This window comes from Diachasma alloeum, unplaced genomic scaffold, assembly GCF_001412515.2.
Source record: "Diachasma alloeum isolate Michigan unplaced genomic scaffold, Dall2.0 Dall_scaffold_00212, whole genome shotgun sequence".
NCBI lineage: Eukaryota > Metazoa > Arthropoda > Insecta > Hymenoptera > Braconidae > Diachasma > Diachasma alloeum.
In genome coordinates this window covers 1,400,985-1,423,031 of record NW_021680377.1, presented here as the reverse complement: position 1 = coordinate 1,423,031, position 22,047 = coordinate 1,400,985, and the positions used below count along the sequence as shown (strand labels likewise).

General features: G+C 42.6%; 6 protein-coding genes across 6 annotated transcripts; 2 read left to right on the top strand and 4 right to left on the bottom strand.

The window, feature by feature from the left end:
- Positions 1 to 21: 21 nt before the first annotated feature.
- LOC107036897 (cytochrome c oxidase assembly protein COX18, mitochondrial) lies at positions 22 to 2,353 on the bottom strand. Its single transcript, XM_015255143.1, has 6 exons — positions 1,771 to 2,353; positions 1,487 to 1,624; positions 1,261 to 1,408; positions 1,068 to 1,192; positions 853 to 963; positions 22 to 768 (listed from the first exon to the last, which is right to left on the bottom strand). The coding sequence occupies exons 1-6, from the start codon at positions 2,230 to 2,232 to the stop codon at positions 544 to 546; spliced, it is 1,209 nt and encodes a 402-aa protein (XP_015110629.1). The 5' UTR covers positions 2,233 to 2,353; the 3' UTR covers positions 22 to 543.
- A 139-nt stretch (positions 2,354 to 2,492) lies between these two features.
- LOC107036891 (exocyst complex component 6B) lies at positions 2,493 to 5,795 on the bottom strand. The gene is made up of 5 exons (XM_015255131.1): positions 5,488 to 5,795; positions 5,206 to 5,371; positions 4,395 to 5,027; positions 3,468 to 4,213; positions 2,493 to 3,387 (listed from the first exon to the last, which is right to left on the bottom strand). The coding sequence occupies exons 1-5, from the start codon at positions 5,604 to 5,606 to the stop codon at positions 2,697 to 2,699; spliced, it is 2,355 nt and encodes a 784-aa protein (XP_015110617.1). The 5' UTR covers positions 5,607 to 5,795; the 3' UTR covers positions 2,493 to 2,696.
- Positions 5,796 to 6,368: 573 nt separating this feature from the next.
- Positions 6,369 to 8,485, bottom strand: LOC107036882 (zinc finger protein 59; the record flags this gene model as incomplete). Its single annotated transcript, XM_015255111.1, has 2 exons — positions 6,369 to 7,191; positions 7,452 to 8,485. Coding segments are annotated over 2 exons (1,773 nt in total), but the record flags the coding sequence as incomplete, so codon positions are not given.
- A 543-nt stretch (positions 8,486 to 9,028) lies between these two features.
- LOC107036900 (aurora kinase B) lies at positions 9,029 to 10,647 on the top strand. Its single transcript, XM_015255146.1, has 5 exons — positions 9,029 to 9,309; positions 9,498 to 9,824; positions 9,897 to 10,055; positions 10,181 to 10,412; positions 10,503 to 10,647. The coding sequence occupies exons 1-5, from the start codon at positions 9,209 to 9,211 to the stop codon at positions 10,587 to 10,589; spliced, it is 906 nt and encodes a 301-aa protein (XP_015110632.1). The 5' UTR covers positions 9,029 to 9,208; the 3' UTR covers positions 10,590 to 10,647.
- Positions 10,648 to 10,954: 307 nt separating this feature from the next.
- Positions 10,955 to 14,910, bottom strand: LOC107036881. Its single transcript, XM_015255110.1, has 4 exons — positions 14,878 to 14,910; positions 14,282 to 14,632; positions 13,560 to 13,718; positions 10,955 to 13,165 (listed from the first exon to the last, which is right to left on the bottom strand). Exons 1-4 carry the CDS (start codon positions 14,908 to 14,910, stop codon positions 11,900 to 11,902), a joined length of 1,809 nt encoding a protein of 602 aa, XP_015110596.1. The 3' UTR covers positions 10,955 to 11,899.
- A 2,162-nt stretch (positions 14,911 to 17,072) lies between these two features.
- On the top strand, positions 17,073 to 21,954 carry LOC107036888 (probable DNA mismatch repair protein Msh6). Its single transcript, XM_015255121.2, has 5 exons — positions 17,073 to 17,277; positions 17,623 to 17,835; positions 18,089 to 18,186; positions 18,269 to 18,349; positions 18,539 to 21,954. Exons 1-5 carry the CDS (start codon positions 17,136 to 17,138, stop codon positions 21,476 to 21,478), a joined length of 3,474 nt encoding a protein of 1,157 aa, XP_015110607.1. The 5' UTR covers positions 17,073 to 17,135; the 3' UTR covers positions 21,479 to 21,954.
- Positions 21,955 to 22,047: the final 93 nt, after the last annotated feature.

The window sequence follows — 22,047 nt, the reverse complement described above, 5'->3', positions numbered from 1 at the left end:
TTATTTCATGTAAATCGACTCGTTAATTCATAAATTAGTAAATTCACAATTTGAATCAATCAATGAAGTGATTCAATCAGTTTTTTTTTCATAATAATGATTGATGGGCCATTCGATAAGTTAAATAGGCCACCGAGAGCCACAGCTATTTTTTATTTCGCTCGAATAACGAATAATTTATTGTCAGCATTCTTCTTCTTTATTTACACATGATAATTCTAATTTATATCTCACGGTTTTCGGGCAAATTTTACATTCGCTGTGTTCATGACTGAAGTCATGAGTCATTGGGAATTCGGTTTCAACGATAAGCCGGGAATTTCCATAAATAAAAAATTTTTTGGATAGAAAATTATCAGCAGAAGGAAATCAATAGACCTTGGCATTCCTATGCACTCAATTCTGTTGAGAATTTTTCTCGTAATTTTTTTCATTAATTATTTATTTCATCAGTCATTTATCCTCAAATTCGCCAATTCTAAGAGAATAGAGGTAACAATTTATTTTCGACTCATCGCCTCCCACCACTTCTCCAATTGATCTTTATTTCTTTTTGACTGATGCGGATGACTTCCCCGGAATCTCTGGGATTTTAACAATTTTTCCAGGGATTCGTGCTTTAAAATTGTTGAGTACGTGTTTGTACGGGTGTTGTAATTCGTTTTCAGTCTCTTCGATTCTGAAGAATCTTCGCACCCTCGGCGCAACGATAAACATGTTCTGGAAAAGACCGAAGGCACTGCTCGTCGCCCAGTAGAGACTCATTCCCTGAAAGGAGTGCATCGAAAAATGTTAATTACTCCAGTGCTAATGGCAGCACTCATCGAATTCCCGTGATTAAATAATCATTACCGAGGGGACGATCGAGGCGATGGGAACGAGCACCAACGAAATTCCTCGGAACACGTACAACGATACCCTCTGGATTACCGTGGGTTCTTTCACTCTCATCATGTAGTTGAACTGAAAAATGAAATTCATTAATTTCCATCAATTAATTGAGTTGTTGCAAAAGGTTTCCTAATTTTTCAAAGACATTTTCATTCACAAGTTCAATGAATAATCACCTCAATATTAATTAAATTACACAGTCCCATTGTTATTGGGAGAATATAATAGGGATCTGCTGCAGCTAAATTCGAGAACCAGGCGATTCCCTCGTGAGATAATTCCATGAAGGTTCTCTGGGCCACTGGAACGACCATTAAGTCATCAATAAATGAATAAAAAAAACTACTGATGAATCAAATGAATAATTACGTGGAGTTGGATAGGGCAACACGTAACAAAGATTCCTGACAGCAGCAGACAGGCATATCCAGAGTGGCAGCTGGGTCATGAGTAGTACGAACCCCTTCATCGGGTGGCAGTTGTCCCTGACTATCAACTCATGCCACTTGTCTCTGAACTGATAAAATTGAGGGAAAATATTAGAGCAAGGTCATTCTCTTGAATGAGAAGGGCTCGAGTGCAAAGCATTACCCACTGCTTTATTGTACAAAGCTCTCGCCTCGTCCTCAGTGTACCCCAACACCTGAACTCTGTAGTTGGCGTCTCTCTTCAGGTCGTCCACAATCTCGTCCATTTCCCACTTTAAATTCGCGGATTTTGCCAGAATGTGTTGCTAGAGAGTTAAAAATTGAAATTATGTCCTGACAGAGTAGACACTTTTGGCTTTTATTTTATTTTAAAAGCCCCGTAAAATCACTGTGGAATCATCAATCGGTTTTTATGGAATAATCGGACAATTTATTCATTTATTTTATTTACCTGGTACAATGCACTAGGTAGAGTGATCAGAGTCTTGGCTGTGCACGTGAGAAGAACGATGGTAGCCCACCAAGGCAGCCCCAGGGTGGAGTGCAGGATGATAAGATGATTCTGAATGAATTCTATGGGAGGACTGTCCACTAGTATTTTTGTCATTCCTTCGTATCGAGGGATGGGAGGCACCAGGGAAGTGGGGAAATCCGACCAGTGTCTGACAGATTGACAGGCAAAATTGATCCTTTCATTCCTCAGTAATCCAGAGGAACTCATTCCCCCGAAGAATTTACACTGACTCCATGATTTATTGTACTGCAAACTCTGAGAGGAAAATTTCTTCGAATTTCTTCTCTGAAGGTCTGAGTGGAAAGATGAAATGGAGCACTGGAGAATCTTCTGCTCCATTTTCATATTGCTTGAGATGAAGTGCACGTGGTGGCACAATTTTCCTCTAGTTCTCAACATTTTTAGAGATTAAAACTGACTTTAATTGCTATTGTTTTGAATTAATAATAGGTAAATGTAGGGTAACACTGTGGGCACATGCTATCAGCTGTTTTTTGAAGGTTAGATTTTATTCTCCGGCTGTAATACAAATATTGAGCGCCAAGAGGAATCATTGCCAAACCTTTCCCATTTTTTTCTTTTTTTTTTGCAAAAAAAATCTGAAGGAAGAGAAATAAACACAACTGGTTTTTTGTAATAAATTAAATTCCATTTTATTAAATTCAAACGCCTGTCAGTTTCGGCAAACATTATTGTTATAACGCAGTATATTCGAATAACTACAGATTCGTTGTATATACATAAATAATAGCCTTTCCATTTTGAAGTAGTAAAACTTGATTAATTTCGACATTTTCCATAAAAGGACTTTTTCCATAATTTTGTGACACATCACGTTTTACCGCTCCATCACCTTACACCAATTACTGCTGAGTAGTGACCGCTAATTGACGAAGTTGCTTGAGCACAGTCTCCAATAATTTCTTTTTATCCCTCTCACTCTTCTTCAGAACCGAGAAGACATTAGTCTTCTTATCAGACTCCTTCAACTTCTCGAGAAGAATAACCGCCATATTCGGTGTAACTAAATTATATTTACTGGATTCATGTCCATAATCGTGGAAGTAAGTGGGCCAGTCCCAGCTCATGAAGAGATCCAACAATTGTCTCAATTTCGAGAAGTACTGGAGGAGGGTGCCCTCAGGTAATCCAGCCACAGGTTCAGAGGCTGCAAACTGCTCGCACTGAATGGTATCCAGGTTCACTTGCTGCAGAGCTCCCATAGAAATTTGCTTCAAGTCTTCGCTGATCAGAATGTCTAGGATTGCCTGAGCAATGTGGGAGCACGCGGATTTGCAGGCGACCTGGGCCACCTCTGCTGGTAGATTTGTGAAGCACGTGAAGGTGCTCTGGAGGAAGGCAATGAGATCAGTTATAAAACCCGAGGCGTGTCCCTGGGGTTCCGCCAAATTCCAGTCGTAATTCTCAAGCTCCAAGAACTCGTCCAATTTACGTTCCAACTTGTCGCAGATTTGCTTCTCTGCGTCCTCCCTAGCCACCCTGAACATGGCTGATTTCACACCTCCACAGCTCAATTGTCCTTCACGAAATTTTCTAATTGATGAGATAAAAAAATTCTGATCAATAGAAAAATTCCAAAATCAATGCAGAATTAATGTTTTTATTTTGCTCACCCTGTGATGTTCAGCACAAATTCCTGTAGATACTTGGTTGAATCCTCTAAATATCCTGTGTTGATGATGATCTGGACCACCTGAAGGAGAGCAAGGGATGGCTTCCTGAACAACGAAGAGAGACAACCGCTGAAAGTCCTCGTGAGCAATAAATTCGTGGACTTTGTTATCATCTCAACGATTTCAGTCTGCGTGAGGTTCAAATCCTCCGAGAACTTCAGACAGGCGTAAATGAACTCCTTGACTTGATAGTAAACCTGGGGAACCATCTGAGAGAACGGAAACTTCTTCGGGAATTCTGATTTTTCGAGCTCTGCGTCGTGATAAGGAAAGGATTGCACTATAGCATTGTACTCTTCCTGATTAGCCACCTGGACTGGCAAAAAATTGTCCTCATCCAGGATGTCCCTGAAGAGCTGGACCCAGTGCTGCATGAGAACCTCGTTGTAATGCACTCTTATCTCCTGGAGGAGATCCCACAATTGTCCCACTGGGTATCCGTAGTTCCTGAGGGTTGTGTTAAACAGCATGATCAGATTTTTAATGTTTAGGATGAGATTGGCGTCTGTGCAGTAAGCAGAGTGTGTTCTCAGGGCGTTTACGATTTTTGAGAGAGCCATCGCCCACAGGTCCTCCAGATAGGAGCGAGTGGCTAGGCCATTTCCAGTGTTCAATATGTGATCTTCAACGACGAAAAAGCCCACGATTCCGTGGAGGTATGATTGATAACCAACGATGCTTTCGTGCTAAAAATGAAAATTGCCATTTCTTCTTTTTCTTTTTTATAATATTTGCAACAATAATTGATTTCAGAATAGAAAAGAAGAAAAGAGCCAAGAGGACTCCTCTCAAAAAAATCTAGTTCATAAAAAAAACTCGGAATCCATGAATTAAAAAATTAATTGAAATAAAAATAATAATTCTCACCATATTAACAGGAGGCTGAAGAACCAATCTCGCCTGCTGTCTCCTCTGCTGTTGGTAATAAGCCTTGAACTCATCGCCCTCCCTCAAAACAGTATAAATATGCATACAACGATAAACAGGACTGAAGTCCATGAGATCCTGAGCACTGAGCTCCTCCTCTCCCTCATTAACCGACGAACTCCTGACCTGGAATTTCTTCTTCCTGCCAATGATCTCGGCCTCACTGACGAGTTGCTCGGCACTGTGCCTCATCGCCACCTCCCCAATCTTCGGGGAGTACTTCCTAATGTTCTCGAGGAAGTCCCTGAGGTCCGACATCGAGGCGTCCTTGATGTTCTCCCTCAGCAGTGGAATTTGCTCGGTTATTTGGGAGGAGAACCTGTAGTTGGTGACTTTGGGTAGATCGCAGTGCTCCAGTTGCTCGAGGGTCTTCAGGGCTGGGTAGTAACGCTTGTCTTTCAACTGTCTCTGGAGCTTGGCGTAGGCTGCTAATACTGGTAGACACATTGTGAGACTGTCGATCGCTGCTGCTATGTTGCTCTCGACTTTTCGTGCTTTCACGAGCTCCTCGCCCTTTTCGATTACTTTTGACGTCGAGGCACTTATTGTATTGTCCAAGTCGAGTATTTCATTCTGGAAGAGGAAGACAATTCGTTGAAATTTCCATTGTTAAAAGCTTCTTCAGTTGTTAACGAAATGGAATCTCAATTTGTTTTGCTTGGAGAGTGTACTTATCTCTCTTTGCAATGAGCCCAGACGCAATTAATTAATTTAATACTGAATTACGAATATTAAAAAAAATGCCACTGACATTGAGTTGTTGTGCTTGCGAGCGAACTTGCAGTAGCTCCCTGATAGAGTCGATAAATCCCTGATAATGGTGATTGCACATTCTTTCGATATCCTTGTCATGGCTCTTGACCCTCTCGTCCAGCTTCTCCATGAACTTCTGATGCTCATGGCCATCATAAATAGCCCTGAAACATAGAATAATGATCCCAAAGGCTCGAAAACACCCCCAACATCGCGGGAAAGCCATCAGGACATTCACTCCTTTCCCATCTCTGAATAACCCCCAGCCCTCGATTTATACCTGATGACCATTCCTACACTGCTGGTATCAGTGGACTCGATCTCCACCAGCAGGTGCTCATGCTTTGGACCCGCCGCCAGGGCATTCTGAATCTCCGCGGACATCTCAAGGGTAAGCATGGGGGCACGTCAGGTTAAGAAAAAATTTTCAACTACTGTTTTCCCTTCGGGGACGAAACTCCCCGGCTCTATGTCACCCCTCATGATCATTTCAACCCCCTCGTCTGCGCATCTGCAGGCATCTGCGTACGGGGTGGCATTCGAACCGCGGGCTTTCAGGGTTGAAATAACCCTTTCATTGGAGGAAAAAAATTGATGAAAATTTACCTGAATGTGGGGCCCAGGTAATCGTCGATTCCCTCGATCTCCTGGATGAGGATGTCGTAGTTCTGCACGTTTGATTGATTGGTCATGATTGAGTAAATATTTTCGGTGACTTTGACAGCTACCGAGGGAGGCTCTACACCTCCATTGATACAACATTCTGACGCTCGCCGGAAGATGGCGGGGATTTCCTCTTTGAGGCGGGTTAGTGGGGCAAAACAGACATTTTCGCCTCTTTTAAAATTTCGATGGCTCACTTAATTTTCAGTGAAATCGTCTTATTTGTCCTCTATACACCTATCAAATCACCATATTACATCTTCCAAAATGCAAAAAAAATGGTTAATTCTTTATAATTTTTTTTATTTTAATTACTTATTTAAGGCGGTGTAAGAGTTCTCACACCGCCCACAAATATTCTTCCGCTGCAACTTTCCTACAACTAATGAAAAAAATGAAAAAATAAAATTGGAAGTTTCAAAAATAGTAATTAAACTTTATTTTCATATGAAACCTAAGAACATTAAATTAAATGGAATTATGATGATTCCCCTCTCGTATAAAGCCCAAATCGCCTCAATGTTCACTCGAAACCATTAAAAATCGTCAAGAAGTTGAGCAGAAATTCATCGACTCCCGAGACTACTCCACGCTCTCACTCTCTGAACTCGAAGTAGTCTGCCCATTCTCGTCCAGCTGCTCTCCACTGACTTCCCTCAGAATAATCTTGTAGTCGTGCTGAGTCCCCCGATGCTGCTTGAAGTCCTCATAATTCCAGAAACTTCCCTTGCAGATGGAGCACCTGAACAGTCCATCCAAATGCTCCTCCCGATGCTGCACGAAGTTCTCCAGCGAAGTGAATATTTTGGAGCAAAATTTGCAGGCGAAGGCACGCTTGATTCCACACAACTCCATGATCCTGTCCCTCCTCTTCGTCTCGCTAATCTCAATCCCCTTGACCCTGGGATTCTCCTCTGGGTGCTCCTGATTCCTGTGTGTATTCAGACTGGACACATAGGCGTACCCTTGCCAGCAGAATTCGCAGGTGTAGGCGTACCTGAGGTAGACGGGCTCAGCGCAAATCTTGGTGCCATTCTCCTCACCTAGATCAATTGCACATTTGGCGTCGTAGTGAGTCTGTGCAGTCGTCTTGAGGGAGAAGACTCTGTGGCAGGTGATGCACTTGTAGGCGTGACTCAGAGCCCACGGCTCCTTTTTATGAACCGCCAGGACGTGATTGGTGAAGGTGGACTCCTTGGGAAACTCAGTGGCGCAGAAGCTGCACCAGAAGAGAACAGGTCTTCTCAGCCTGTGCCGGTGTTTGTGGAATTTTATGACCTGCAGGTCTGTGCAGGAGGCCACGCACATGTTACATTTGTACCTGATATCAATTGAAAATGCATTTCAATCCGAAGTGTCCCAAAATCCCTTGGAGCCTTAATTTCGAGTACCAAATTTTTATCACCAGAAATCGATTTGGATTTTTATAATATAGAGATAAACATACTGGAGAGAATGTAAAATGGATTGGATAGTTGAAGGCTTGAAAAATAATATTTGTCCAATAATTTTCATGAAAAAAACATTTAAAGACCTTCTGGGATGCTGAAATATCACGAATAATTGAATCATCAAACTCACCACGTCTCGAAGATTGCTTCCTCCCTCTTCTTCTTAACAGCATAGCCGCCGGCACCCTGAGGCAGTGGCCTCTTCTTCCCATAAGTCCTCAGAACCTTCAATCCCTCGAACGTCGTGAAAGGCGCCTCATCCTCATCACTGGTGATCAACGACTGCGAGCAATCGAGATGAACTGCATCACTGACATTCTTCTGAGAGTAGTTCCCCTCATTCCTGTTCTCTGCATGAATAGATGTAACCAGCTCATCAGAACCAACCGGAACTTTCTCCCCATCTTTCCCTGCAGCATTTTTCCCCATCAGTTCTTCCTTCGAAACTGAACCTGTCAGAAGAGCTTCTGTGGCCAGAGAAGTGATCGCCAGGTCGTGGGACTTGTCCAGATGTTGACTGCACTCTCTACAGATCACCTTAGGAAGGCTATCGTTGACATCGACTTTGATGGGAAGATAATACCGAATTTTCTCGACGAGACTGAGCTCATCCCCCTCGTTACCCCCTGAGAATATCGGGAGAGGGTCATCAGTGCACCTTCCGCAGAGTCTGCAGACGTTCGTGAAGTCCTCAGGGATCACTTCAAATATCGAATTCAAGTCCTGGGAGATGTTCTCCAGCTCGATGTAGTCTTCTGATTTTTCAGTCTCTGGAGCCTCGATCATCCCTGCAACGTCGACATCGTCGGGGTCCTCTCGAGGCTGTGAGACCGTGAGACTGCTCAGCTGCTGGGAGAGTTGATCAGGTGATTCTTCTTCAGATTTCTTGGCATCGTCTTCTGCTGATTCTTCGTCTGCTTTCTCGATTTTCTCCGTGGCTTGGGTGGAATCCAGGAAGTTTATGTGATCAGTGCAGAGGAAGTACTGCTCGCAGATCCTCTTGCGGTCCTCTGGGACGTTCTGCACTAGCTCTGGAGACCCCACACCCATGATCCGGGAGTTTATGTCGTTTGTGTCGATCAGGAACGGGTAGAGGAGCTCCTGGGATGAGGTGTTCTGGCAGTCTGGGATGAAGCACGATTGGACCTTTTTCTCCATTTTCGGGGGGGTTGAGAATCACTTCGAGGGCAGCGAGGTGATTTTGGAGATAATTTGTTGAGAAAGTGCTGACTCAGCTGATTGTTTTCCCGAGTATTCTGGTTTGATCGTGTGTTAAATACTGTGCTTCAGCTTTTAATCACTCGTCTTCGTGAATTTAAAAGGAAAAATCATTAAATTCGCAACTCGTTTGATGCAGTTCACAGAACGATCGATTGGAGAGTTGCAGAGGGAGCCACTGCCAGAACAAAGAGGATTGTTTACTGCTTCAATTCCGGGAAAAGCGTTCGTCGAGAGGCTGTCGTTGTTCGATATTCCCAATGACAGCAGTCGAAATCTTTAATTATCGCGATAATTCGCGGATTGAACGTGAAATTTTGTCGAAATTCTTCGCTAATATTCAGTCCTTCAGTCTGATGTATTTCTCTTTGCGAATTTACTGGGAAAATCAGATGCGAACGGTTCGACGAACGACTTCTGATGCTGTCGATTCGATAAGTTCGCGAGAAATAAATCGATTAGGTCTGGAGGGGAGCCACAATCGTGTCGGATGACTGTATTCATCCCATTGTTTTCATTCCACGAGAACATCGAATTCCGTTGTGATTAGAATTTTTTATCGATTGGGGAGAGATAATACGAGAATACTTCTGCAGATTCGCGGAATTAGTAACACGAATTTTGACTTATTGGCATTTGATATCGCGAGTGGAGATTAATCTCACAGAAATGGGGACAAGAGGTCTTAGAAATGTACCTGCAAAGCATTACAATGGGGTTGCCAAGTGCGTTGCTGAGATGAAGAAGCACATTGATGGTCCTGCTGGCAGGTGAGAGGAGACTTCAATCTCAATAACTCATTGAATCTTTTTCAATCTTAATAACTCATTGAATTATCAACGAAATGGGACAGTTTTTTTGAGTAGAACTGTTCCTTTTGTCTCTGAGTTACGAAGATTGAGAGAAGAATGAAGTATCCATTTTGCTGCATCCACTACATAAATTCAACATTCCCCAGTCATCAATGGACTTTGAATGACTTCGAATTCGGTAGTCCCCTGGGCAATGGTCAGTTTGGCCGAGTTTATCTCGCAAGAGAGAAGAAGACTCACTACATGGTAGCCCTGAAAACTATGAGCAAGAAGCAGTTGAGACAGGCTCGTAACGAGAAGCAAGTCCTACGTGAGATTGAAATCCAGTCGCGCCTGGTCCACCCCAACATTCTACGACTGTTCACGTATTTTCATGATGAGAGGCATATTTTCCTGGTTCTTGAGTACGCTGCCAAGGGGGAGCTTTACAGAGAACTGAAGACACAGCCTGGGGGGAGATTCAATAATCACTTGTGAGTACGAGTGAGTCAGGCTGAATGAACACTTTGGAGAAGACATTGAACCTCTGATTGATTTCTTTTCAGTGCTGCTAAATACACGTACCAAGTTGCTGATGCTCTTGACTTTTGCCACAAGCATGATGTCATTCACAGGGACATAAAACCTGAGAATTTACTGCTCGATTGGAATGGAAACGTCAAACTTGCAGACTTTGGATGGTCTGTGCATACTCCATCATTGATGTAAGTCTTCAGTTGTACCGAATAATTTGTATTTGAACCACTCAATATTTTTTTCTTCGTCAAATAAACATTCAATTTCCATTTATATCGTTGAATGAAATTCTTTACACATGTCACACCAAAAGGCGACACACGATGTGTGGAACAGTAGACTATCTCCCACCAGAAATGATCCAGGGAAAAGCCTACGGTATTTTCGTCGACCATTGGTGCCTGGGGATTTTGTGCTACGAGTTCTTGGTGGGAGAGCCACCATTCCTCAGTGCCTCTAAGGATGAAACCTTCGCCAAAATCAAGTCTCTCCAGATTCCCTGGTCACGTCACATTTCATCAGGGGCCAAGGATCTCATTTCAAAGGTGAGGAAATTGATTGATTGGCCGATTCTCCTCATTCCATGTGACTTTCCCGAAATTGGTTGTGATTTTTTATTCTTTAATTCGCTTCAGTTGGTCCAGAAGAAAGCCTATGATAGAATCCCACTGGCAGATGTGAAGCAGCACTTCTGGATTCTCAAGCACAAAGATACACGATAAATCTAAAAAAAACAGTAGTTCCCGCATTTTTGTAAGTCTTTTTTTATTAAACTGTTAATAAATCGAGGTATTAACTATTTCATAGTTGACGACGAATTGATATTTTTATTGGAGATCCGGATATGACTGGATAAGTCGTTGAATTTGATCGATTGCGGTCCAATTCCCAGACGCTCTTTTGATTGTCCCCCGACGGATAGTATCGGATATCCAATGCATTTATCATCACTGGTCCCAATCGAGACCCTCGGCTTTTGTCTTATTGAATACAAGTATTTCCAGATTTTTGATAAAATATATTGGAATTCCCACGAAGGTGATTTTCGTCTATAAATAGGGGATATAAATGGCGTCATGTTTTTTTTTATTAAAGTTATTTTATTCAATATTCGGTATACAAATTCGTAGAGAATCAATCATTTTTCCATGAACATTCATATTTTCATTTTTCTTAGAGGGAAGAACGTTATTTAATGGTCCACATAAGCTGTGCTCAGTCCACATCTGAGTTCTTTCTCCCTCTTGTATTTTTCATGTAAGAAAAAGAAATAAGATTGTTGCAAGCTCTGATCGCAACCAAATACAGAATTATTAGAATGTCATGCTTCATAAAATACAGGGAACATACCAAATCTCAAAGCATCTTTGAACGATTCAATCAATCAATTTCCCCATAGAAATTCATATTTTAGTTTTGCTTGGAGCGAAGAACATTATTTAATGTTTCACTTAATCTACGATTAGTCTACAATTGACAGTTCTTTCTCACTGTTTTTTTCATATAAAAAATACGATTGTCATGCTTCATAAAATACAGGGAGCATACCAAATCTCAAGAAATTTTTGAACGATTCAACCAATCAATTTTTGAAAATTGACTGGTAACTAAACTTTTGCTTGGAGCGAAGAACAACATTTAATGTTCCACTTAATCTATGCTCAGTCTACAACTGATAGTTATTTCTCCCTGGCGCATTTATCATATAACAAATGCAGCAGCGAAGCGGTAAACCGAGTCAAATCAATTTTGACTATTGGCCAGTTTTCGTCATGACGAAAATTTTGCCACCCCCCTTAGATTTGGAGACATTCTATTTGAACCGTTTGCCAGCTTCACTGCTGAATAAGATTATTGCAAGTCCTCATCACAACCAAATACAAAATTATTACGATGTCATAAACCGATACGATTACGATACTACATAAAATAAAGGGTACATATCCAATCTCAAAACCTCTTTGAGCGATTCAAAAAAAAAATACTACTCTTCTCGATCGTCAAACACTCGAAAGCCTCGAAACGCCAAATTTTAGATGATCAAAACCCGGTTATTTCCAAAATCCACAACGGCAATTCTGCCACTGGTGGTAAGCGCAACCCCCGACGGTCTGTCCATCTCCCCAGGGCCTGTGCCAAAGGTCCCGAATGTCCACTGGAGATTGCCAGCAGCATCTAGAACCTGGATCCTGTACTTTTTCGAATCACCAACAATGATGTTCCCCTTGTCATCCACAACAAGCCCTTGGGGCCTCAAGAATGATCTATGTGTATCCTTCTTGTCACACTCCAGTACCTTGGCGGTGACGAAGTCAGGTTTGATGATTACAAGCCGATGATTGTTGAAGTCAGTCACAACCAGGTCGCCATCAGGATTGAATGCAACACCTCGTGGTGAATCAAAATGCTTCAGCATATTGCCTGCTCCCTCATATCCATATTTGCGAAGGAAAATGCCCTCTGGACTGAACAGTTGGACTCGATGATTGCGTGTGTCTGACACAGCAATCTGGCATGCACTGTTGGTGGCAACGTCCCAGGGGTAGTTGAACTGGCCGAGGCGCGAGCCCTTCTCACCAAAAGCCAATATGAAGTGTCCGTCCATCGTGAACACCTGGATCCTGTGGTTGTCCTTGTCAGCCACGATGATCCTCCTCCTCTCGTCGACAGCTACACCAGCGGGTCGATCGAACTGTCCAGGCCCAGTGCCGAGACTGCCAAATCTCCTGACGAATGTGCCATCCTCACGGTAGATCTGGATTCTGTTGTTGGATCTGTCAGCGACGATCACGTATCCGTCTCTATCGCAAGTGATGCCCCAAGGGCGACACAAGTTGTCCTCGCGCTCTCCATTATTACCAAACTCGATGATGGATTGGTGCAAAGGTTGAGGGATTGATGAGAACTGATCCCTGAACTTCTGGACAACAACAGCGAAGAGACTCCCCGGTATTGGCCTTCCCCTTGGGGGTGAGAGGAGTCGATGGAGCTGGAGGTGCGACTCGTCGAACATACCTGGGGGAGTGGCACGTCCTCGAGGCCTGAAATAATCAAGCGGGCCCAATTCTCTCTCCAGCATTGCCTCGATCTTGCACAGCATTTTTTGGAGGTCTGCCTCTGTCTGGATGTCTAAGTGATCGATGGAGTGGTAGATGGAGGTTATTAGAGAATCAACACTTCCGTGGGACAGTTGATTCTGCCAGTGGACATTGCGGCTGACTGGTGGAGACGCTTTCCTCGGGGGGCTGCTACTCATGTAGCTGAAGTAGCTGTTGTCCCATTGTGAGTTTCTAGGAGACTGGACGGAAAATCACAGTTTTTAGAACAAATCAATTACACGCGGTAACTCGAGTCTTTTTCCGCAAATTTTTGCACAGAGAAATTTTTTTTTTATAAATACAGCTTTTATAAATACTACTTTTATCAGGAAACTCAGGGCTCGAAAATTTTTCAGAGCAAAAATTCTTATAATGAGAAAAAAGCAGCTTTCAAAACCAACTCAAGTAAAATTTTTTTCTCAATGTAATCACTGAGAGAATGACAAGACATTATACTTTATCAATTTCACTCATTAAGAAAATTAAAACAAAATATTGGAGGGTCTGCATTTTTTTTATGATAAACATTCAATAAATCTTCTTTCGTCACAAAATGGCAAAGAAAAATCTCGACGCAATGAAAGAATTAGTTACCTCGTAGTAAGAATGGCCACTTCCTGGCGCCATGTGATCGTAATGTACGGGTGGGGTTCGGTGGTGATAATCAGCGTAGTGGTAACGATTGAATCCACGAGCGTAGATTTTTTCGTTGTTACTTATCATGATGGCTTCGTTGAGTTTTCGGGAAATATTCTGGAGATATCAAGGATAAAATGAAATTATTAAATTTACTGCTTCAATTTTATTCGCTTGGCTAATCGTATGATAGAAGGACAATTTTCTTCTTCAGAAAACGGATGGATATCTCTTATTTTCAACACGTGATGGAATCAGGAATATAAAATTCATAAAACATCGATGAGAATTTAGTGTTTCTTAACGAAATATTATCTATGAATTATTTTTTGTATCGTTATTTAAGAAATCCATCAATAATGGAAAAATTATTGATATCCTAGTCCTAGTCTCAAAGATTGAAAATCTCAACGGCGAAAGTATTCTCAGAGTATTCAAACGTAAATAAAACTCATAACTCAAGTGAAATTACGTCGATCGACGAATACAACTGTCCGTAAACTCCAATTCTATCCCAACAGCAGAAATATTTGTCGCTTTGATAATGAAATGTTGATTTCGATAATTATACATATAAAATGTAGTCAACAAGCATCGTTAACGCGTTCTAGTCCCCAAGATTCGAAATCTCAACGGCGAAATTATTCTCAGGGTATTCAAACGCAAATAAAAATTCATACCTCAAGTGAAATTTCGCTGATCGACGAATACAACTGCCCGTAAACTGCGATGCTATCCCAGCGGCAGAAATATTCGTCGTTTGGCTGATGAAATGTGGATTTCGACTGAGACAATCCGGATAGCGTCCTCAGTAAAATGTTACCCTCAAGAGTGTCCGATTGCAACTGACAACGTCGGAGGATCGGGAGGTATAAATATATCCCTCCGAGTGCGCAGTAGGGGTTGGAGTTGCTGGGGGAGAGGAAGGCCCGAAACGTTCGATTGGTCAGGCCCAAGTGGGGATGACCCTTGGTGATTGAACCAAGTCGACGAGGGTACGGTGCGCCGAGGGATTCTCGGAATTGAGGTACCTAGCCAGGTACCGAGGAAAGTAATTGAATGGCCTTGAGGAAGTTGAGACCAGCAAGTGCCATAAAAAGGGTCCCTCGGAGTCCGGAGTTTTGCCGGATTACCCTGACGAACGCATCGGCGACTGTGTCAAATTCTTCGGCCAACGATTTTCAATGGAAAGTTTTTCTCTTCGGCTTTTGTTTTGTGTACAATCGCCTCTCTGTCTATATTTCCCTAATATTCTGAGTTTACTTTCTTGTCTTACCGATGAATATTGAATTTTTCGAGTGAAATTCATTCGGAGAATTAATTCGTTGCGAATCTAGAATTTATAGCTCACTGCTATTTTAATTTCAACGGAAAATAATTTATCGATTAAAATCATTTATTTATTTATTTGAGGGGCAAAATGAAACACCCAAAATCGACTGTTTAACGCAATTCAAGTAAAAAAACATTTTTTAGCGACTTTGGCTATTAAATTTTTTTATTACTGGGAGTACTCATGAGAATAATTTTTCATTCGGTAGAAAGGAACATGCGGTGGGGAAAAATTACAAATGTTGGAAACCCCGAACAGCGTAGCGACTGCCTCCACAGACGGATCGCACTCCCCTGTCGTCCACTACTCAGCTTTTCCCCTGACTCTTCAGTAGCCAAACTAAGACCGCGTCATCTCTGAGTCTATGTTCTCTCTCCTCAGTCACAACTCCCGATGGTTTTTTATTTATTTTTTATATCGAGACGACAATATTAGCAATTTTCAGTAATTTTATCCACAGTTTTTCTTTCGAGGAGTATGAAATATTTCATGTATAATTCAATTGATTAGATAGGACGATTACACTTTTCTTCTTTCATTCGATTGACGTTCAGAAATCGCATTTTTATTTTTCCCCCTTTTCTTTTCAATTAATCCATTGACAAAATCTTCTCCCGTCAAAACTTCGGAATAATTTTCTATTCTGCTGAATGGAAAATTATTATTCTCATCAATACTCTCAATACTCTTCATAATAAAAAGAGTTAGTAAAAAAAATAGTTGAAAACCATTTTTTTTACTTGAATTGCGTCAAACAATCCTTTTTCGACTTTTCAACTTTCTGGACCGCTGTTTCATTTTACCCCACTATTCCCTAATATTCATAATTAATCAGTTTGTTTCATGCACTGATGAAAATGTTTTGTTTTCCAAGGTTTTTGCATTGAGAACAAATATCAAACGCTTAAAATTTTCGAACGTAACAAAGGTTTCCCAGGTCATTCAAGGGAAACTCGGGTGAATAGAGCGGCTCATCCCGGCGCAGTGTTAGTTCACTGTCGCCTGGGCTTAGAAATCCGAGTTTGACCTAATCTGAGGTGACCCGCCCCCAGGTATTTTCGCACACCTGCCGATTTTTTCTGCAGACTCCCTGTTGCTGTCCTCGGGTTCTGCATGAATGGAGGAATGCGATATCGGGATTTTCCGAGCGTCAGCACTCACAATTTTGAAAAACGAATGTCATAAACAATTGGCCAGGTAATAAATGACAGATGCCGGATATTATTCCTTTCCATTATTTACGGGGGACGCCACTGAAAGTGCGGCTTCGACCTTTATGCGAGTAGTTGAAATTATTCATCGTCGTATTTACGTGCGAAAATACTCGTCTTCTTGGCGACGTAATTTAATTTTAATTTTTTATCTTGATAAATATTGCAGCTGAATAATTTTCAAGTTGATGAATTCCGTGCCGGTATTTTTTATAATCATTATCCTCAAACTGTTTCACACTCATCTCATTTACGATAATGTAAAACTACTTATCTTTTCTACACAACCATTCAATACTATCAGCTATCCAAATATTTATTTATCTATTCTTTTGTTTTTTTTTCCTTTTATTTTCTGTGTTCTGTAATCAGAACATTGCGTATCATATGAAAACACCGGGCTGAGGGCTCTCGGGCGCTGGCCAGTCACAAGTTTCTTGGGACGAATTTCGTGAAAAAAATAATAATTATCTCACCATTGAGACAGTATTTTTTAAAATCTCAAATTGTTTTCAAATGCGCATCATTAAGAATTCAGAGGCAAGACTATTTTTAAATTGGAAAATACCAATGTGAAAGTCAAAATTTCAGAATTAATTGTTCTGTCAAAAATTCCTTAAATTCCTTTCCGTTTCCCTTTAACAAATTATGTTTTATAAGTATAGAAAATGCCTCAAAATTAGAATAATTTTTTTTAATTATAATTTTCTTTCGGTCAATTTTGAATCAATTATTCGGAATTAGCAGAATTCTTTGTATTTTTTTTCCACTCCTCTGACAATTTTTAAAAATATTCTTTTGAGTATTTTTTTAAATTTTCTGTTTGAATTTAAATCCCGGGGGACCGTGGCGTCGCCTGAGTATCCGTCCCCTCCCCGGTCTTCTCTCAACCCCACCGCGCACATTCTTTCGTGTTTTGGCGCCACACACCGGCTCACCCGCGTCGAGACATCGCACAATTTCCCTCGACGCCTGAATAATTCGATAAAAATGCCGAAAAAAGATGTTAAACAAGTGAATACTCTATTGAACTACTTTAAGTCTCCAAAAAGTGTAACACCACAAGCTGAAAGGTCAACACCCAAGGAGAAATCCGAGCCAACGACTCCAGTACGCGCCCTCAAGGGCCGAGGTTAGTCGCTTATTGTCATTTATTTTTCTTCATTATTTTTCCAATTCCTCCGAACGTATCGACAATTGTTTTTATGGGGATGGACGATACGGGCGGGAGTGAGAGTGATTTTTGGGAATTTCCTGGGCCCCGAGAGCTGTCATTACTTTGTCTAGACAACCGACGCTCTCCCAGACAAAGGGAGAAACCCCTCGCCTATTCCTCGCCCCAAAAATATTACCACACAATTTTTTTTCTGGATTTCTGCGATTTTTTCGGGTTTCGTGTTATTATGATTCGAAGAATTAATTGCATTGAAGATACTTTCTTCGGTTTTTGATGCAATTATTTTGCGAATGGGTTCAGGTAAGGGGAAAGGAAAGGAGAATAAGGATGAGGTAAAGGCTACGGCTAAGAAGAGGCCTTTGAAGGCTAGAACACCTGAGCTCGATGAGGAGGAAGAGGTGAAGAAGGAGGATGAGGAGGATGAGATTGCAGCTAAACCCAAACGCAGGAGGATCATCATCCCTGAGGAGGACTCTGAGGACGGAGGGGACGACAGTGATGACTACGTGCCTGGTGAGTATTTTTTTCACGAGTTTTTTAAGCTTTCAATATTCCTGGAATTTTCATTTTCTTGAGTAGGGGAGGTGGATAAAGAAAACCAATTGTTTCATTTCATTTGAAATTAAATGAGCTTTTGGCATTCATTATTCATTTTAAGCTTCATTTTGTGAGCATTCAAGAATTCTTTACAATCTATTATGAAATAATTGTCTCTCATTCCTCAAAAATTTATTTATATTCTACTAATATTATTTTTTTTTTTCAGAAGAGTCTGAGGAAGCTTCTGAATCAGAGGACAACACAGAAGGGGCAACGGAGAGTTCATTTGCCACAGAAACAGAAACTGATGAGGAAACCCCCAAGGTATTTCCCCCTTTCATTCACGGAAAAATATAACGAAAAAACCATAGGTGATATTAAAATTTATTTGTGGTGTTTATCGCAGAAAAAACAGAAATTATCAAGAGGAAAATCAAATGGGAAAAATTGGAGGTCGAAGCAGCCTCCAGCAAAGGTCACCTTAAAGGTAAAAATCAAAACTGCAACAGTAAAATATGAATTTTCTTCTGTTCAGTGTTGATTAGACTCACGTCATTTGATGTTATTTCGATAGTCCCATTTATTGAAGAGACATTTTCATGAGGGGATTCAAAACGTTTCAATAAATTCATTTAGATAAATAAATAAATAGATAAATGAATAAATAAATTCTCAGGAGGAGTCCTTCCAGCTGCAAAAGACGCCGTCAGTGACAGGGCCCACAACAGGTGGTGACTCCTGGCCGCACCTAAAACTCGACTTCCTGCAGCCTGAGAACCGTCGAGACAAGAACCGTCGTCGCCCCACCGACGAGAACTACGACCCCCGAACCCTCCACGTCCCCGAGGACTTCCTGAACAAGCAGACCCCAGCGATGCGCCAGTGGTGGGTCCTGAAATCCCAGCACTTCGACTGCATTCTCTTCTTCAAAGTCGGTAAGTTCTACGAGCTCTACCACATGGACGCAGTGACCGGTTCAAACGAGCTGGGCATCGCCTACATGAGGGGCGAATGGGCGCACTCAGGCTTCCCCGAAATCGCCTACGGTCGTTTCTCCGGAATTCTCGTGGAGAAGGGCTACAAAGTGGCCAGAATCGAGCAAACGGAGAACCCCGAGATGATGCAGGAGCGAGTGAAGAGGACAGCCAAGTCCACGAAATTCGATAAAGTTGTGAAAAGAGAGATCTGCCAGATATCAACACGAGGAACTCGAGTCTCTTCAGTCCAGGACCCGGAGATAATCACCCCTGAGAGCAACTACTTGCTGTCCCTCGTGGAGAAAACAGATGCAAAAACAAAAATCCCCAAGTTCGGTGTCTGCTTCATCGACACGAGCATCGGAGAGTTCCACCTGGGGGAGTTCGAGGACGATCGTTCCCACTCACGTCTTCTGACCCTCCTCTCGCACTACCTGCCAGTGCACGTGGTCTACGAGAAGGGGAAGCTCTCCCAGGAGACCCTGAAGATCATCAACACACTGTTGTCGTCAGCCCTGAAGGAACCCCTCCAGAAAGACGTGCAGTTCTGGTCTGCCTCGAAGACCCTGAAGTTCCTGCACGAGGGTGACTACTTCAAGAGCGAATCAGGATCTGATTTCCAGTGGCCTGAGGGTCTGAAAGCCTTCCTGAACCCTGGGGACTCCCTGGGGCTCACTCCAGACGACGATAAAGAGCTGGCTGTCAATGCCCTGGGGGGATGTGTCTACATCCTCAAGGATTTCATGCTGGATCAGCAGATTCTGGGGCAGAAGCACTTCCAGGAGTACATTCCCCCGGACGTTGTCTTCTCGTCGAGGAAAATGGAGGAGGGGGCACCAGCTGTCAGCACGATGGTCCTGGACGCCATCACAATCAATAATCTGAGGATTTTGGGGGAGGATGGTTCCCTGTTGAAGACCCTGGACCACTGCTGCACAGCCTTTGGCAAAAGATTATTGAAGGAGTGGATTTGTCGTCCCTCCTGCCGGAAAAACATCATCGTCAGTCGTCAGGAGGCCATCACAGAGCTCATGGACAACCCCGACGTCATCCAGGAAACCAGAAAGTCCATGAGTCATCTTCCAGACCTGGAGAGACTTCTGAGTAAAATTTACACTCATGGCAGTGCCCAGAAGATGAAGAATCATCCTGATGGGAGGGCTTTCATGTTCGAGTCCCAGACGTACTCGAAGAAAAAGATTTCAGACTTTACGACAGCTCTCGAGGGCTTTGAGAACGCCGTTAAGATCGCCTCGAGGTTCGAGGATTTCCAGAGTCCTTTGATAAAGCGAACTCTGCAGAGGGATCCCGAGGGGGAGTTTCCGGATCTCGAGGAGACCCTCGAGTACTTCAAAACAGCTTTCGATCACGAGAAAGCTAAGAAAGAGGGGAATATCGTTCCCAAGGAAGGGGTTGATGCTGAGTACGATGAGATCATCGAGGAGTTCAGGGCGATAAAACACGAGAGTAATTCTTACCTTAAACAGCAGGAGAAGTACTTCGGTGGGAAAGTGACCTTCGCAGGGAATGATAAGAAAAGATTCCAACTGGAGGTGCCTGAGGCCAGGGCCAAGCACGCAGGCTCCTCTCACGAGCTCCAGGGTCAGAGGAAGGGCTTCAAGAAGTACTACACTGCTGAGTGCAGGGAGTTCCTGGCGAGGCAGATGAAGGCAGAGGAGCAGAGGGATAAGATTCTGAAGGACCTCAGCAGGAGGATCTTCGCCAAGTTCAGTGAGAAGTACGATCTCTGGAGCTCAGCAGTCTTCAAGATTGCGACGCTGGACGTCTTGATTTCTTTCGCTGAATATGCCAGGAGTGGGGAGACCTGTGTTCCACAGATAAATGATGATGATGAGGTGTTCACGGTAATCAAGGAGGGAAAGCATCCCTGCATTTCATCAGACAATTTCGTGCCGAATGACACTAGTATTTCAGCCGAGGGAAATGCAAGTCTGCTGATTCTCACTGGTCCCAACATGGGGGGAAAGTCCACTCTGATGAGACAGGTGGGGCTGATAACGGTGATGGCGCAGATCGGGAGCTACGTGCCTGCTGCAGAGTGCAAACTCACTCTTGTCGACAGGATTTTCACGAGACTGGGAGCCAGTGATGATATCTTGACTGGTAGGAGCACTTTTCTGGTTGAGCTGAGTGAAACAGCGATGATTCTTCAACATGCCACCAAGAAGTCACTGGTCCTGCTGGATGAACTGGGCAGGGGGACCTCTACCTACGATGGAACTGCCATTGCTGCTGCTGTCGTCGATGCCCTGACAAAGCTCAAGTGCAGGACACTCTTCTCCACTCATTATCACTCACTCGTGGAGGACTTTGAGAAGAATGAGAATGTCTCGTTGGGGCACATGGCTTGTGAGGTGGAGACTGAGGAGGAGGAGGGAATCTCGGAGGAGACGGTGACGTTTCTTTATAAGCTGGTGCAGGGGGCCTGTCCCAAGTCTCATGGGTTCAATGCTGCTAGGCTGGCGGGGATCCCTGCGAGCATCACCAGGAGGGCCAGGGAGATCGCTGGGAGGTTTGAGAAGGAGGCGAATCAGAGACAGGTCTTCACGAGCCTCTGCAGGGGAGGGAACGACGTCAACGAGATTATTGGGAAGCTCAAGAGCAGTCTTGTTGTTTAAACGTCGAGGTGATTTTTTTTTGTATTTTTTTATTTTTTCAATTTTTTTTGTCGTTTCAATATTCGTTTTGGGAGGAAGATTTAAGCAAGCTGGTCGATGGGAAAATTATGGGAATAATTAGGAAATTCCAGTGATCTAATTAAAAGATTGAGCAATTGTTCCCATGAATATTTTTTTGTATTTCTCTTTTCGTTAGCATTAAATCTCGTAATTTCCGAGAATTTCCGTAATGCGCAGGACGCTACAATTTTTCATAATGATTCAATCATTTGTGCTGCTTTCTGGATTCAATATGATTTGTAGTTACAACCGGAAATTCAGGGGGAACATTACTGGGCCATTAATATTCGTCGTTCACTGTTTCATTGTATTTATTTCATAAAAATGCCTTGAAATTCTCAGTATTTTTTTGTGTTGTTACCACTGTTCTTTATGTAATAATATTGATGAGGTACATTTTATCATAAAAATTTGGATCAGTACTTTAATGTTGTTGTGAAGTTTCATTTTAATTTTATAAACGAGTTTTCCACCCACCAACTCCCATAATTTTTTTTTATAAAAAGGAT